The sequence below is a fragment of the Cnephaeus nilssonii genome, assembly GCF_951640355.1.
Source record: "Cnephaeus nilssonii genome assembly, chromosome: 1".
Classification (NCBI taxonomy): domain Eukaryota; kingdom Metazoa; phylum Chordata; class Mammalia; order Chiroptera; family Vespertilionidae; genus Cnephaeus; species Cnephaeus nilssonii.
The window spans coordinates 31,760,343-31,777,295 of NC_137072.1; the positions used below are offsets into that span (position 1 = coordinate 31,760,343).

The 16,953-nt window shown below is 40.5% G+C and overlaps 1 protein-coding gene across 8 annotated transcripts in view; it reads right to left on the bottom strand.

Annotated features, from left to right (window-relative positions):
* Positions 1–16,953, bottom strand: part of SFMBT2 (Scm like with four mbt domains 2) — a 226,563-nt gene that overhangs the window by 69,859 nt on the left and 139,751 nt on the right. For all 8 annotated transcript variants that reach the window (XM_079778896.1, XM_079778894.1, XM_079778898.1 and 5 more), the window contains 2 exons: positions 7,980–8,081; positions 751–898 (listed from right to left, as the gene is read on the bottom strand). In XM_079778896.1, the coding sequence (XP_079635022.1) occupies positions 751–898; positions 7,980–8,081 (250 nt within the window). The remainder of the gene's footprint in view (positions 1–750; positions 899–7,979; positions 8,082–16,953) is intronic.

Below are 16,953 nucleotides of genomic sequence, written 5' to 3' on the forward strand. Positions count from 1 at the left end.
CATGCACTGACCAACAGGGGACAGGCTCTCAATTCACAGGCATGGAAACATGGAACAGATTGATGAATCTCAGAGGCAATTGGGAAGGAGCGGGAGGGAAGAGATTAACCGAAGATCTTATATGCATACTAGAGGCCCGGTTAATAAGATCTTCGGTTAATCTCTTCCCTCCCGCTCCTTCCCAATTCCCTCTGAGATTCATCAGTCTGTTCCATGTTTCCATGCCTGTGAATTGAGAGCCTGTCCCCTGTTGGTCAGTGCATGCCATAGCTACTGGTTGAACAGTCAAACGGTCCCTTAGGCTTTTATATATATAGAGATATTATAGCATCAAATTGTTGGATATCTGGGAGCAACTGGGCTCTAAGGAAAATCTGATTTATTGTAAATAAAGTGTAAAGAAATGCTTCAATAGCATTTTATTGTCTTTTCAAAGCCACTTCATAGACACTCTGCAGTTTTTAACCTCAGTCACTTAGCAACACTTACTCTCTATCAGTACAAAAGTGCTGCAGAATCACCGAACATTCAATCACTAACCTGGAACTTTGCATTACAGAAGTGTCCTGAGAAGCTCAAGGTCACATTTCCCACCAGGGAAGGAATCTGTACAGACCCCTATGTCAAGCTAACCATGAAAGGCATTCTTTTTCCACTACTTCTAAATTGTTTACAACATAAATTTCTCTAGATAAACAACGACACCCTCCTGAATCACTCAAACCCCGCACATTTTCACAGAATACAAACCTTTGGGAGGTGTGAGATTGACTCCATTTTTAAGGCACCACTGTACTGGTAAAATCCCCAAAGAATCTGCATGGCACAGCATTGAGAGTTTACTAGGTTCTGGTCTTAGGTCGTCAATAGTCACTTGAAAAAAATGATTGTTAAAAACCTGAAAGAGAAAACCAATACAGCCAATGGTTAGCTCCTTGGGATTACATATAAGATTAGTAATGAAATATTGGCACAGCTTCCAAATGCAATCAATGTATTTCATCAAAATGGTTTGACCACAAACTGGCATGTCAATGTATATTACTAAATTGATCCAGTTGCTAAAAAGTTAGAGTTGATCACTGTGGTCATATTAATGAAAAATAAACGAGTAAGTAGAATGTATTGGAGACAGAGAATAAAACGTAAACCAATAGTCATAGCTGAAAGATAAACAAACTGCTGAAGTAAAACAGACAAACCCTGGCTGAGGAGAAAGCCAGGCGGGCACTGAAAAGTCTAATTGGTTTCTCCATGTCCACAGCAGGGACACACGATCATTCAAGAATGCTACAAGGTCTGGCCTGAAGATTTCTAGTGGCATCTAAGTCTCATGGATCCCTCATCTTGTATTCACCCAAATGCCCCACCCTCTAGCCCAAGAGGAAATCATTCACACCAGGCCTGTCCTTAGCGTTCTCGCAGTCTAACAGCGCACTCCCTTGTCAGTCTATCAAATCACAGTGCATTTTTAAAGGTCCAACCTGAAAGTCAATGCAGCTGGGACATTTTCCCAAACACTCAGTTGGAATAAAGGGTCCCTGCTCTGTGCCCCCAAATCATCAGGCTTGTATCTCTATACTGAACATCCTCATCCCCCGTTTCCCCACCCCCCCACCCCCGGGAATGATATCACATCTGTCTACCCCAGCAGATCCCAAGTGCTTTGAGGACTGTGGCCTCTTCATTCCTCGTGAGGGTATTCTCACCATGCAGAGAAAACGCTTTGTGCACAGAAACTGGCTAATCATCCACTGGATATAAGGGGAAAAAGAAGTCCATGAAAAAATAGGAACAAAGCATGATGATGAAAAAAGAAGGGAGCAAAAAGCAGGTGAGCCCCAACAGTCAAAAGCATGATGGATCTAAAGAACCAAGTATGTAAAACAGACCAGAGGGGGGAAAAAAAAGAGCACTTTCCCAACTCAACAGAAAATCTTAGGAAACCTTGACACTCTCCCTAAGCTATGATTCCTGGCTCCTTCATTTAAAAAATATTTTCTGGAAACAACCTAGTTCAAAGATAAGCCGGAGAGGAAACTCACTTCAGTTCTTCTTGATGTTAATTCCAGTAAATAATTAGAATTCTGCTGCCTGAGTTTTGCAAAGGATCAAACATCACCTTCCCGGGGGCGGGGGGGGGGGGGGGGGGAGGGGGGTGGCTTCCCTGACAACCCTACTTAAAATCACATCTTCCCTCCCTGCACCAACACTCCATTAGTTCCTTTCCCAATGCATCTTTCTCCTTTTCATTTAGCTTTTAACATACTACATTTGCTTACTTATTACTTAGAGAGAAGCTAAATGGTTCAGAAACACTGGGCCTTCTGGTCGACACACAGGTCTTAAACTAAAGCCTGGAGCAGTTAACCAACTTGCCCAAGACTGTGCAGCTCAGAGCTAGCAAATAGAAACAGAGCCCAAGACTTTAATTCTAGTATCTTTTGCTCTAAACAATGCAACATATTTCACATTATAGATGATATTGTCATCACCATCATCATCTGTCACTATCTCACTGTTTTGGAACACCAAAAATATAATCCCACTGTGCTGCTAAAGGTTGGGTATTTAATACTGGATCTGCTACATGCTTATCCATCTATTTGCTTTAACATTACTTATTTCTTCAACAGTTGTGCCATCAAGAAAAGCCTCAAGGAAAATAAAAATGAAAATTTCATTATGATGACTAATAACGGTACAATACATTATATTCTCAAACTTAATATTCTAAAACATCTTCCAGTGTCAATAGAAATGTATTTATTTATAAACTAGAGGCCCGGTGCATGAAATTCGTGCACGGAGGGGGGTTGTCCCTCAGCCCAGCCTGTACCCTCTCCAATATGGGACCCCTCGAGGGATGTCCGACTGCCCGTTTAGGCCCAATCCCGGTGGGCAGTTGGATCCCTAAACGGGCAGTCGGACATCCCTCTCACAATCCAGGACTGCTGGCTCCCAACTGCTTGCCTGCCTGCCTTCCTGATTGCCCCTAACCGCTTCTGCCTGCCAGCCTGATCACCCCCTAACCACTCTGCTGCCAGCCTGTTTGCCCCCAACTTCCCTCCTCTGCCGGCCTGGTCACCCCTAACTGCCCTCTCCTGCAGGGTTGATCACCTCCAACTGCCCTCCCTTGCAGGCCTGGTCCTTCTCAACTGCCCTCCCTTGCAGGCTGGGTGCCTCCCAACTGCCCTCTCCTGTTGGCCATTTGTGGTGGCTATCTTGTGTCCACATGGGGGCAGGATCTTTGACCACATGGGGGCAGCTATATTGTGTGTTGCAGTGATAATCAATCTGCATAGTACTCTTTTATTAGATAGGATAGAGGCCTGGTACAGGGGTGGGGGCCAGCTGGTTTGCCCTGAAGGGCGTCCCGGATCAGGTGGGGGTTCCCTTGGGGCGTGGGTCGGCCTGAGCGAGGGGCCTGTGGTGGTTTGCTGGCCGGCCACGCCCGCTGGCAACCCAAGTGGAGGCCCTGGTATCTGGAATTTATTTCCCTTCTACAATTGAAACTTTGTAGCCTGGAGCGGAGCCAAGCCTGGGGCTCCCTCCAGGCCAGTAGCCATTTCTGTTAGGGTTATAATTGAAACTTTGTTGCCTTAAGCAGATGGGCCCGGCCAGGGTGTGCGGAAAGCTTTGCTTCCCCTGTTGCAGGCAGCAACCCTGGACTGCTCTCTCAAGCTCCATTCTGCTGCAATTTGTTTGAATTTGTTTACCTTCTATAATTGAAACTTTGTAGCTTGAGTGGAGGCTTAGGCCTGGCAAGGGCAGGCGGAAAGCTTGGCTTCCTCTGTTACCTAGGAAACCTTGCTCTCTGTGGCTGTAGCCATCTTGGTTTGGGTTAATTTGCATACTCGCTCTGATTGGATGGTGGGCGTGGCTTTGTGGGTGTGTCAGAGGTATGGTCAATTTGCATATTTGTCTATTATTAGGTAGGATACCTTCTGCATGGAGATTATTCTGATACTTTGTTACATGTACATGAATCTTGAACCTGGGGAGGTGGTCATCCAAGTCTATGCATTACACAACACATGGCCAATAGGGAAGGAGGGGTCTATAAGAATGAATGACTTAAGTATTTTATCTTTGGTACAAAAAGTAGGAAATATAAAAATGAAAATGTATCTTAAGAATCAGAGACAATATCGACCCACCCCCAAACTCCAATAAGATTTGTGTAGGGAGTAAACTGTTTTACTGTGGAAACCAAACTACTGCCCCTGGAAGTCCATGCAACAAGATATAGATACTCAGGCTGGAACTAATTATAATGAGTATGTCACATCCCAAAATCACGTATACAACTATATAAAGGCATAAAAAATGTGAATGTCTACCCCTGACAGGCTAAGCACATTTACATCTCTGTTTGGCTTAAAAAAAAAAATTTCCAAGTGAAGCTGACACCACAGCCTCTTAGAATGAGGACAAGGAGATATATATCCAGATAAATGAGCAGCTGGCATCACTAAATCACCCACTGCTCAAACAAAGGGAAATTCTGGTCAGGTTTCCACAAGATATCACTCTTCAGTTTTCTACAAATGTGCAACAACCAGAATACACAGTAAAGAACCCCGAAGGCCATTTCAAATAAAATGGTTTTTAATGGATGGTGTATAAACATGATAGCACGCATTTTAACCTCAAGATTATCACTCAAAGTGTAAGTCAATATTTTTCTCATATGTAGTTATTCTTTAAATAAATTACTTTAACAGTTATAAAAAATAATTTATAGTCATTAAAGGAAAATATTTTAAGGGGGAAAAAAAGACATTTCCTTATCATAACTATTTTCCACATTCTGTAATACACTGTCACCACTCTATTTCTCGAATTTTACCAAATCATAAATTTAAAAAAGCATGACTCAAGTAACATTAAAACACTTGTCACTGCATTAAGAAATCCAGTCTCGTTCAGAAAAAAGAAATTAAAATGGAATTAACCTCTTTTAGTGTCTTCAACTTTATAAAATTCAGAAATCAATCTGTGACACCAAAAGGATCGTTTCCTAGGACTATGCATCTGGGTGTCACACATTTCATATGTTTGTTCTCTGGTTGTAAAGTCCTGCTCCAACTTGCTTATGGGTCCTCAGGTGTGTGGCAGTTACAGGAGCTATTGAGGACACATCTGATTGTACCCCAAATACAATTGAGACATTCTGCCAATGTGAAGTAACATCAAAGAAACTTCTTTGTTTTTATTTCCAAAGTCAAATATGTTCTTGTAATAAGGAGAGAAAGAATAAATAGACCCAATTGATTTCTTCATATTAATTATGAAACTATTTCTTTGGAAAAGTGCTGCATGGATCAAGACTCTCAGGGGGGGAAAAATGCACACAAAGCAATCCTTCTTTGCACTGCCTACAATAAAAATTACAAAAGCCCATAGTAGATAAACGATCAAGTTTTTCAAATACTTTGAAATCAAAATACAAATTTCTTCTCTCTTCCTCTTGGATCACAGATTTCAAGATAGACCATTTCTCCACAGGAACCAAAACAGTCTGATCAGCAGTTGGTTATGTTTCCAAAAAAGGAGAGCAAATGAAAGATGACAGTAAATGTAAAATTAGAGGTATTCTGTTGGATCATGAAAGAGTTCATTTTATCTTAAGAATGACATCCCAACCTACTGTGGTGACAATCAGCTGTGGTCTACCTTGATCATCCTCTTCACACAGTAGTATTTTCATTTCAAAAGTTATGTATGCACAGTGGGCCGGTGGAAAACTCAGCAATATGCATGGCTTTAAAAGGGAAATGAAAGGCTTCAATTTCTCTTCAGTGGGTATGTTGAAAATGAAGTGTGCTGAGTGATTCACTGGACTTCTGACTCCAGTTGTAGGGTTGGCCCTTGCTAAAACTGGTGATGTGTATCTTACATTAACCACCACTGCACTTTGTAATAAACAAACTTAAAATTCAGTTCTAAAACCATCAGGCTTATATTTCACCAGCTAACAAGGGTAAGATAACAAGGGTAAGATAGATCATTTCTATACAGGAACCAAACACAGTCTGATCGGCAGTTGGATCCCCAGATGCCTGTGGCATGCTTTTTTCTTGGGAGATAACTGTGATAACATCCTATCTAATAAAAGAGTAATATGCAAATTGACTATCACTCCAACATACAAGATGGTTGCCCCTATGTGGACACAAGATGGCCACCACAAGATGGCCAGCAGGGGAGGGCAGTTGGGAGGGACCAGGCCTGCAAGGGAGAGCAGTTGTGGGTGATCAGGCCAGCAGGGGAGGGCAGTTGGGAGGGACCAGGCCTGCAAGGTAGGGCAGTTGTGGGCGATCAGGCCAGCAGGGGAGGGCAGTTGGGAGGGACCAGACCTGCAAGGGAGGGCAGTTGGGGGGGACCAGGCCTACAGGGGAGGGCAGTTAGGGGTGACCAGGCCTGGAGGGGAGTGGTTAGGGGGTGATCAGGCTGGCAGGCAGAAGTGGTTAGGGGCAATCAGGAAGGCAGGCAGGTAAGCAGTTGGGAGCCAGCAGTCCTGGATTGTGAGAGGGATGTCCAACTGCCCATTTAGGCCCGATCCTACTGTGATTGGACCTAAACGGGCAGTCGGACATCCCTCGAGGGATCCCAGATTGGAGAGGGTGAAGACTGGGCTGAGGGACAGCTCCCCCCACATGCACGAATTTTGTGCACCGGGCCTCTAGTAGTGCCCATAAATGGGACCAAAGGTTTGGGTGAACATAGATAATATTTTACTGAGCATTCACATGCGCCAAGTACTGGGCCAGGCACTTCATGCATAATCCCTCACTTTTCTTAATGACATAAAGTGGACGGTATAATATCTACAGTATAGTAGTAGATATAAAAACTAAGTTTTTTTTAAATATAAGTGATTTATTCAGCTAGTAATTAACAAAGCTGGTTTGGATTTATCTGCAGAGCCATTTGTTTAGACTAAAACATTATGCCCACAAGGAATTAAAACATTAAATATTATGTTAGTGGGCACCATGAGACCTGGGTTTAAATCCATGAAATTGTCTTTTGAACCATTAATTACCTTCCCTAGAAAATGCATAAAAGGCCATTAACTAATAGACATTGGCTTAAGTTAGCCCGGCTGGTGTGGCTCACTGGTTGAATGTTGACCCATGAACCAGGAGGTCACAGTTTGATTCCTGGTCAGGGCACATGCCTGGGTTGCAGACTGGATCCCCAGTAGGGAATATGCAGGAGGCAACCAACTGATGATTCTCTCTCATCATTGATGTTTCTATCTTTCTCTCCCTCTTCCTTCCTCTCTCTGAAACCAATAATAAATTTTTAAAAAGCTTAAAAAAAGAGTTCTAAATTTATTGGTTTCTTCCATCATTTATACGAGATACTTAAGGTAGAAACACATACTTTAGATGTTACCATAGCTGACTTCATTAAGATGTCTTTGATGGAGAAGGAAAATTATAATCTTAAAAGCCTATCAGACCATAATTAAAATGCCTTTACATGAAAAAGCAATTTCATTTTAAATTTGCACATCTCATAAGCATGACTTTGCCTTTATCAATGAAAGCAGGTGATTAAAAGGAAATATAAATGCAAATTGCTTTTCACCATTTGCAGGTATTTTCGAAATATAAACAGATCAATCATATTAAATACTATCAGTTCAGGAGGAGCAAGTTCACAGCCATGCATCTTTAACCTTCCGCCATGTCACTCACGGATGCAAGTGTCCACATACTGTACTATCAAGTGAAACTCACCCAACCATTACATGAGGGGACCTCTGATCAGACTCGCTCTATGCTACCAGGGATAAAGAGAGAGCTTCAAATAGCACTGGATGGGAAAGAAGGCAGTCTGACTTAGGTTTCCTTGTTACTGTAGCATATCCTTGTGCAAACACATTTCATCTGGTTGGCTTTGAGTAGAAAGACTTATTTGATCCACTCTGGAGGTTGAGATGCAGAGCAAGGAGGGAAACTCACCTTGGTCACTGATGCAGGACAGATATGAGAGGGCTCACTCATATCCACTGTTTCTAGCTTCATCCCCACTGTGAAGAAATGGCTTCGCAAATCTGCATGATCCTGCAGGGAAAAAGGGCACAAAAATTGAACGAGCTGGGATTGAAAATTAATTCGGCAACTGTCTGGATGCTATCCTTGAACATTTTATTGGGCAACTGAAATCAGATTGAAATAATTAACCCTCCCCGTTTCCAATGTCTAATTATTGCAAGATACTGCAGATTTAATTATTTTCTGAAAGCTCAATTTGCTTTTCCAAGAGAGAGAAAACAAGCCTTTGTGGCCATGCTTAAGTTTACACGAAGCAAAAAAATTCACATTGCACTGCTTTGATCTTCTTCGTCACCATAAATGGAGCACAGCAGAGTAGTAGAGGCGATCAGTCGTCTAAAACACAGCCGGAACATCATCTTCAGGAAATGTGGCCTCTTGCCACCGGGGTTACTTCATGGGGCTCCAGTGAGTACCTTGTGGGTGATACAGCTTGTCTCTATGTCCGTGTCTAAGAGCGCGCACACAGCTTATCAGTTATTGGTGGCGAGCCGATCAGCTCGGAGATGTTTGCACACAAGGGCCCAACACAGCCCTGCTGACCATCAGAGCCTGACTCCTGCTCAGTAAAGTTGAGCAACACCTCCAGTTTAACAGATGTTGGGCAGTTTTATAACTTGCTCACAGAAACCTAAGTGTGCGAGGTGGGGCTTCCCTGTCTTCTCAAGAAAACAAATTTCAATATCCACTTCAGCTGCACAGCCATAGATGAAGCTAGCTGGACTCTGGGTACCAGGATTTGTCTTGCTGAGATGGAGGTCCCCTCATAACTCAAAGTCTGTATAAAGAGTAGTGGCTAAATAAAAGTATTTGCAAACTACCCCTGAGGAAATTATACCTGCAAATAAATCCCTTTATTTCTAAATACTTCAACAGAGTGAGAAGTACAAAAACACCTGGGGACTCACTACTTTCTTTTATCTGCAAATCTAAAGTGGCTCTTTAGTTCAATTATGCATTCTACATCCAATTCTGATTACCTTACAGAGTCCCACGGGGCCGGGCCTGCTCCCCTGGCAAAGTTGGTCAATGTAATTGTACAACACAGACGAGAGAAAAAGAAGTGCTTATACAATTCTCTACCACTCCACTGCTTTACCAAAGAATCTGCAGAAGGTACCCACCTACAGAACCACAAGACCCCTCTCATTTCTCCTGTCACCACAGCAGCCTGCAGAGGTCTCCGTACCCAATAGATTCAAAGTAAGCATTGGGTGTGGCTGAAACAAATAGCTCGACCTCCAGAACGAGAAGGGATGTGGTCAATGTGCAATATGACAAAAACTCACTAAAATAACTAGCCCGTTCTAAACCTTTATCAATTCCTTAAGAATTTATAGTCATCACTTTATAAAAATTGTATGCATATGGAAAAGCACACAGAAATACTCTTAGGTGCAGGAGATTATTTTATACTGAAAATAGAGCATTTATTTTTACAGGTAGCTGGGGAAGCTGGGTCCAGAAGAGAAATTTAAAGAGAAACAGTATAGAGAGTTTAATGCATATTAATACTCATCAACCATAATGCTAAGGCAAATCCAGAAAGCATAGATGTTGAGACAAAAGTAGTAAATTGAAAATGACTGACATCTGAATTAGACTGTTTCTATCAGACATCACAACTCCCAGTATCTCACTATCAACAGAAATTGAGGCACATTAGTGGATTTTACAGATAAATATTTTTCTCTTGAAACTTTTTGAAAAGAGAAATTATTCTAAAATTATAATGTCATAAAAATTTGTCTGAATATACTCAACAAGTTTAAGCATTCATCATTATACTTTTTGACAAATCAGAAATGCACTCATGCACGAATGACACGTTTCTAATTCTAATAAAATGCCCAGATGAATGTAATATTTTCACAGAAGTTCTTCTGTTTCCCTCTGCTAAAGCAGAAGTTCCCTCTCATTCCTCACAGTTTTAAGGCTAAACCTTCTTGAGATGTGGTCCACCAACAATAGAAAACTTGTAACTTCTTCCTGGCTGCCTCCACCACCAGAGAGTTGTCCTTGCAATTTCCATCTCTCGCCTGTTCTGCTGGCTTCTCCTTTGCATTTCCCTTGTAAGGGTGGCCTGACAGCATTCTGGGCTTCTGGTCTACCTGCCTGCCATCTTAATGTTCTATTAATTTCAGCTTGTGTGCCCCTTTTTTTGTCCCATATACTTGTTCCTACCTTTGTTCTCTGAGTAGAGGAAGCTTTCTAAGAAGGGTTGACCCAAGACCCCCAGACACTCTACATTCCAGGCTCTCAGGTTGACCCTGAACAATTTGACTTGAAGCCAAATCTACACCTAATTTATATCTATGCTCCAAGCCCTACAGAAAAGTCTCTATCACAGCTTCCACTGCTGTGTTGAAAACTCTGTGGCCCCAGGAACCCCATTTAGCTGCTACCTTGTTTTATTCAATGTTGTCTAGTGTGACCAGGTATTGGCTGCCTTTCCTTAGAAATAAAGCACAAAGGCTTAAGATGGCAATGTGCTCCTTAGGTAACCTTAACCTTTCAGGGCTGCAGACTATATTATAAATGTTTATTATTAATGATTATGGTGTATTGTGCATCAAGCAGTATCTCTAAGTTATGAGGGGATCACTTTGTGCAGATATTACACACTCTCTTCCTTCTTTCCTGGAGTCTGTGCACTTATTTTGTCAACCACTGATTGTCTCTCTCTCTCTGCTCATACAGAAAATACCATTAATGTCAAAATCATACATGGCCATATGTGGGATGAAAATAAAATATTAACAACATTATATTTTTAAACAGTGAAGATATTTTTGACAATATTTTATTCTGATGACATTAAGATATTTTTAAACAATTTCAAAATAATGCTTAATTAGCAAAGGTTTAGAACTTTCTCTGTGTCAATCATGGCTCAGATTTTCAACATCTTAAATTATTTCTACTAGATTTTAGCTGCAGGCACACACACTTCTTCCTTGTGGAAATACATCTAAACTATGTGAAAACTCGTAAACCTGCTTGTTCAATACACTGGAAAAAGGAGCCAGATATTTTGAGAGGTAGCTGCATCCAACATAGGAATTTATAGTCTGGTCACAAATATTCATATCTATCTATAATATCCTGTTAAATTTGAACTCCAAATTTTGGAAATTACTTTGGAAACTATAAAATACATTTCTGTATCCTCAGCCTTAACTTTCTCAAGGCCATTTTTTAAATCAACATTAAAAAAAAAAAAGAAGAAAAAAAAATAAAGAAAAAAATCCTACAATTACCATGTAGAAATCCCACCAGTTTCAAAGGCAAGTCAACATAATGGAATTTTTTTTTTTTTAATTTAGGAGCAAAGACACATAATGATGATGACTTTTACTGTATCTGCTACTTTCATTCTTAGGTTTTTCCTGAACAATGATGTCAGAAATGATTTACTGGAGACACAAGATAATATTTTCTAAAAGGACTTGTAATTGAATCCTCTGGCCATTGGAGACTTTTAAAAAACATGACAGGTAGTACATGCAATACTGTCTAGTCAATGTTGAACTCTCTCATTTATATTGTGCAGTTAATCCAAGAAATATCCCAATAAATATTTACTGAGTTGAGCTGAAGAAACATAAAGAACTGGATCATTGGCATTCATTCCAGTTCTATCATTCAGTCAGTAAGCATTCATTAGAAACCACTGAGGTACCACACAGTAGGCGGCTAGATCATGCACAGAACACACACACAGAAAATACTACATTTATCAAAGAAAGAAGGAAAAGACAAAGGACAGTTACGAAAGATCCAGGCTTAGAAGAAATTTCAGAATATTTTTACTTGTTGCAAATAAAAATTATTATCACTCCGATGATGGTAGTCCAAGGGTTCATAGGAGTGTATCTTACTTTGAACTATGAAAAGCATGTGTAGAATGATAAAAACTCTGGGAAGATGGCACAGTTAGTTTGGTTGGAGAGGCTGGGTCTTAAATACTGATTGAGGGATTTGAGCCTGATATAAAAGGCAAACGAAGTCCTTTAGACACTCATAAAATATAGTTTTTTTATGATAAGCAAGTAATTCAAAACCAGTGAATTTCAACATAGGCCAATACACAGACCTTCTGGGTTCTGTGTGGGTATATATGTACATTCATATTAGTGTATGAGAGAAAAGGTACAGATATTCTCAATGAAACACAAATGTAATCACCCGTAGACCATTTACTTTGGGCTGTTAATGAAGTCAGAGTATATGCATTCATTTATACAAATACAACTAATCATTTTCTATGTTAAGCAGAGAGAGTTCCTGACCCCTGAAGATGATTCACAGAACCAATTATCTACTGAGAGATAATGTAAAACTCACTGTGGTTTGAAAGATACATTCTGGCCTTTGCAAAAGCTCTAGAGAATCATTCACACCTCACAATGACTGGATCAAGAATGATGTTATTCCTGAAATCAAGAGGGATTACTAAATCCTTAGTACATTTACAAATATGTCTGTCACATTCAAGAAATACCATTTATTTAAATATTCTGGAGTCCAGTTAAATTGCTTAAAGAAAAACTCCTTTCCTTTAAGAAATGCTGGCAATGTCATTCCCATCACTACACATTTTATTTTTTTCCTAAAGTAGTTTTATATTTATCAGAAGTAAACATACCATTTATTTTATAGAAGGATGGTCTTACCAGCCTACCTTAAAAATCACTCTTCAGGGAATCTTTTTTCCAGTGGAATGACAATGTAAAAGAGATTATGGGTACATCAACTTCTGTTTTCCACTAAGGTTTCATCAGCTTTATTATCTCCTAAACCCCAGTAATTCTCACGCTCTCCTAACAAGATCCAGTGACTGCATTGAGAATAACTTGGTTGGGTATATGATATCAAGCAGGAAGAAACAATAACAATTAACATATTATAAAAACTTGTAAGGTCCATCCTTATAGTATTGTTTACTTCTCACAACAGACTATTGGGCAGTACCCATCTTACAGTGAAGAAGTTAAGACACAGAGAGATTAAGTTACCTAAGCAAGGACACAGCTAACAAGAGGAGCCAGAACTCAAATCCAAGTGGTCTGACTTTAAGTCCATGGTTAGCTAGCAGGTTAGAGAACACACTAGGAGGCAACGACCCAAAAGGATCTTTTATTTATTTTTTTATTACTAACTAGGAAAGGAAACAAATAAAACATTACAACCTACAGGATCCAAATATTTTATTTCAAAGACATGTATCGCCAAGTTAAAAGTGATGGCTACTAATAGTGATCATTTACTAACACTTCCAATATTTGCTGTTAATTCATAACTTTTCAATAGCTATGAAAAAGATGTGTCAGAATTCTGACACTAAAAATTGCCCCCAAAATGTTTATATATGTCAGTCACTATTTTTATCAGCAATGGATAAATAATTGTTACTAACTGCTTTCATGTGTCCCTTAAGCAATGAAGACTGAAAACATGTGTGCAGCATTAAGCCTGTGGTGCCTTTTCAATTATCCTTCATTGATATCTATGTTCTTATATTGTTATCAGTGTTAACCCAGATGGGTTAATCTGATCTAGTAAATGTTCCTGGCTGTATAGTACACACAAATCTCAATTTGTCCGTGGTATTGAAAATACTATAGTTTAAGCAATAATGTATGTGAATGAAGAGAAGAGTGGACAATGTGGTTCTTGACATGAAATTGAGTTAGAAAATTGACTAAGGAGTGATAAATGCGAAGCACAATGCTAGGAAAGAAGTTTGGACAAACTGCAGTGTATTTGGTTGCTGGGGCTCACATCTCACGTTATTTCACCTATGACACGGAGGTCAAGAAGATGAAACCACCTCAGAGCATTCCTGGGTACACACTGGTCACCCACTGCTCTAAACATTAGCCTCTGACTTAGTCTCTGCATTTGAAGGGATTACCATGCCTGGGATAAGGCTCTTGCTGGTTCTGGAAGAATCCAACATAGCTGTTAAAGAAACACTACTGCACAGAACTGCCTTAATGTTAAGTCATCGTGCGTAAGCACCAACCCAGACATCTCTGGCAGAGTGACAAAGCTTCGGGGTGAACACTGAAGTTCTTATAAAAGAAATAAAGGACTATGAGCATTGATCTACAGGAGATGAAGAGTATTGCTAATTGAAAAGACAGGAAAAATGAAAGAACATTCAGTCATTTTAGGTTCCACTATCTCCCACTTGCCTTGAATGTAGCTCCCGTCTCCACATTCACTTTCAGGGCTTGCAGAACTGTAGGTTATGCTATTATAATGTGATGTGGCCATCAGAGGCTCCCATTCCGGCTTCATTAGATAAATACACCTCATACGATATAAAAATATGAAGAATGTGGCAGAGGGGAGAATGAGTGCAATCTAATTAACACCACAAAATTAAAATGCACGTGGTGAGGATTTTAATGTTAGGAAGAGCAGGGAATCATTCACTGTGCAGAAACCAAAGTTTTAACCTGAGTCCCACAATCCACAGCTGCAGGAAATTGCCTTCAGTGGTGGCAAGCCAAGCGCAATTTCTCTGGTTCTTCCTTCCTGCTTATGTTGTTACAAAATAAGATGAACAACAAATAGATATGTAATTCAGCCCCCCTCCACATATTTTAAGTACCAAACTCATTTACCATATCATACTTACGAGAAAATACTGCACAGTATATAATTTTGTCTGTTCCAACATGCCAGTTTTTGGTCCACAGGGAACTCAAACACTGCATATGCATCTTTTAGGCCTCAATTAATTTGCATAATTTCTAAGAATAGGCTTCAGTGAAGTTAAAGGATTTAATTAGTATTACATTCAAATTGATATATAATGAACTACGCTATAATTCCTTTACTTATATCAACATGTCATGCTAAAAATAGACCCAGTGCAATTCATCATATTGTTCCTTTTTATTTCACCAGTGATTTAGTACGCATATGTTCATTAGAAAATTACTCTCATATTCATTTCATCTAAAGCTGGACATTAGGATGCCAGCATTTATTAAGTCAATAGCATTATTACATTTCAATTCTACTGCACTGAATTAAATTTAGCCAGTGAAATATTTATAACAAAAATGTTAATAAAAACCCTGTAAGCTGAACACTCATAAGCTTCCCATTTTTTACTTACAGCTGAAAATAGCAGCTTTATCTACTAGTCATACATTAAATCAAGTTAAAAAATAGTAATGTGGAAATGTAGTACTATATACTTCGACCTGAACCACAAGACTTATAATAGGCAATTATAGCAGGCCTACTTCACAGGAAGTCCAAAAACTGGTACACTAGGTTCTTTAAAAATAATAGGGGCAATGAGAATGCTTCTCATTGATTACCATTTAGCGCCATAAAAGCATTTGTAAGTGGCAAGAAATTCCACCTTATTTACGGCACCACTGTGAAAAAAACAAGGCTGATTTTGTATGTAGGTACACAGTGATTACACTGTCTTTTTTCACGCTTAGTTAACTTTCCCAATAAGTGAGGGCACCCTCTTACGTTTCCACAGTAATGCTCTCACCGGTCAGAGTGCTGCTGGCTGAAGAGAGTGCGGTGGGCACTGTGCGGGTCCATTTCCCTCCAGCCTCACGCCCACTGACAGGCTGTGGCTGACAGGTACATGCTGGGGGCCCCTTCTGCTGAGAGCCCTAAATGCAGCTAAACTGTTGTCACAGAAATATGACCAACAGCCCCGTATGGTCTCCACTCAGCTGGATACCACCCTTCAGAGAAAAGGAAGAGCTGGTGATGAGCACACTTCCCCACAAAGCAGACTGACTGTGTCTCCACCTTTCCAGACACAGACAGCAGCTACTGGAACCTAGGAAGCTGACACCCCTCTCTACTGTGTTCTGTCGCAGGTGGGGAAGATGCCAAGCTGGAAAGTGCCCAGTTGCCAGCCAGCCTGGCACAGATCAAAAAAACTGGTAAGGTAAGGTCTCAGGTGCTTCCCTCAAAATTTGTCTGCCCTCACTCCCACTGGTCTATCTGTTTCTAGGTGAGAGAACTATTCATCCTCTAGACCATGGTTTCTCCATCTTGGCACTGTTGGCATTTGGAAGCCAGGTCAGTCTATGTTGGGGGTTTGTCCTGTACACTGTAGCATGTTTAGCCAATAGATGCCAATAACGTTCTGCCCACTAGATGCCAATAATGCTCTACCCATTAAATGCCAATAATGCTCTCAAGCTCTGACCATCAAAATGCCTCCAGACATTGCCCAATGTCTTCTAAAGGGCAAATTCAACCTCGTTGAGAACCACAAGTTCAAAACGTCAACAGAGCCTCTACCAAAGGCAACTGAACAATGAGTCACTCAACATCTTCCAGTTCACACTTGGTGGGCAACACAGTACTCTTAGGGTTCATTTTCTGGTTCTTTGTTACAATGATATTTGGCTTAAATATTCATTCAAGTTTACGTCTAAAAACAGTACAAAAGCGACACGGGAAAACACCTTAATCTTGGACCCTGGTTCCACCTCAGGCTCTCTATGAGGTAGGGCAACAGGCTAATTCCTCTAAGCCTGGAGTTCTTCAAGTACACAGTAAGACTAACAATGCCCACTGTGCCAGGTTATTGCAAGGATAGTGAGGCTACGTATGGAGAGTGCCTACTACAACTTATCCTGCTGGTGCTCAAGAACTAGAAACTATTGTCAGTACAACTAAAAATTAGTCCACTGGAGAATGATGTGAGAGTTCACCTTAAGTATCCACCGCTTCATTTGCATTTTTTTACTCTGTGCTTCTGTCCACTATCTTGGAGGTTCTGCAAGGGTTAATCTAGATCCCATTACACGAGACCAAGGACTTATACAATCAACCAGCCTTGCTCCTATCCCTCATGGATGAACCTACAGTCTCTCAGGAT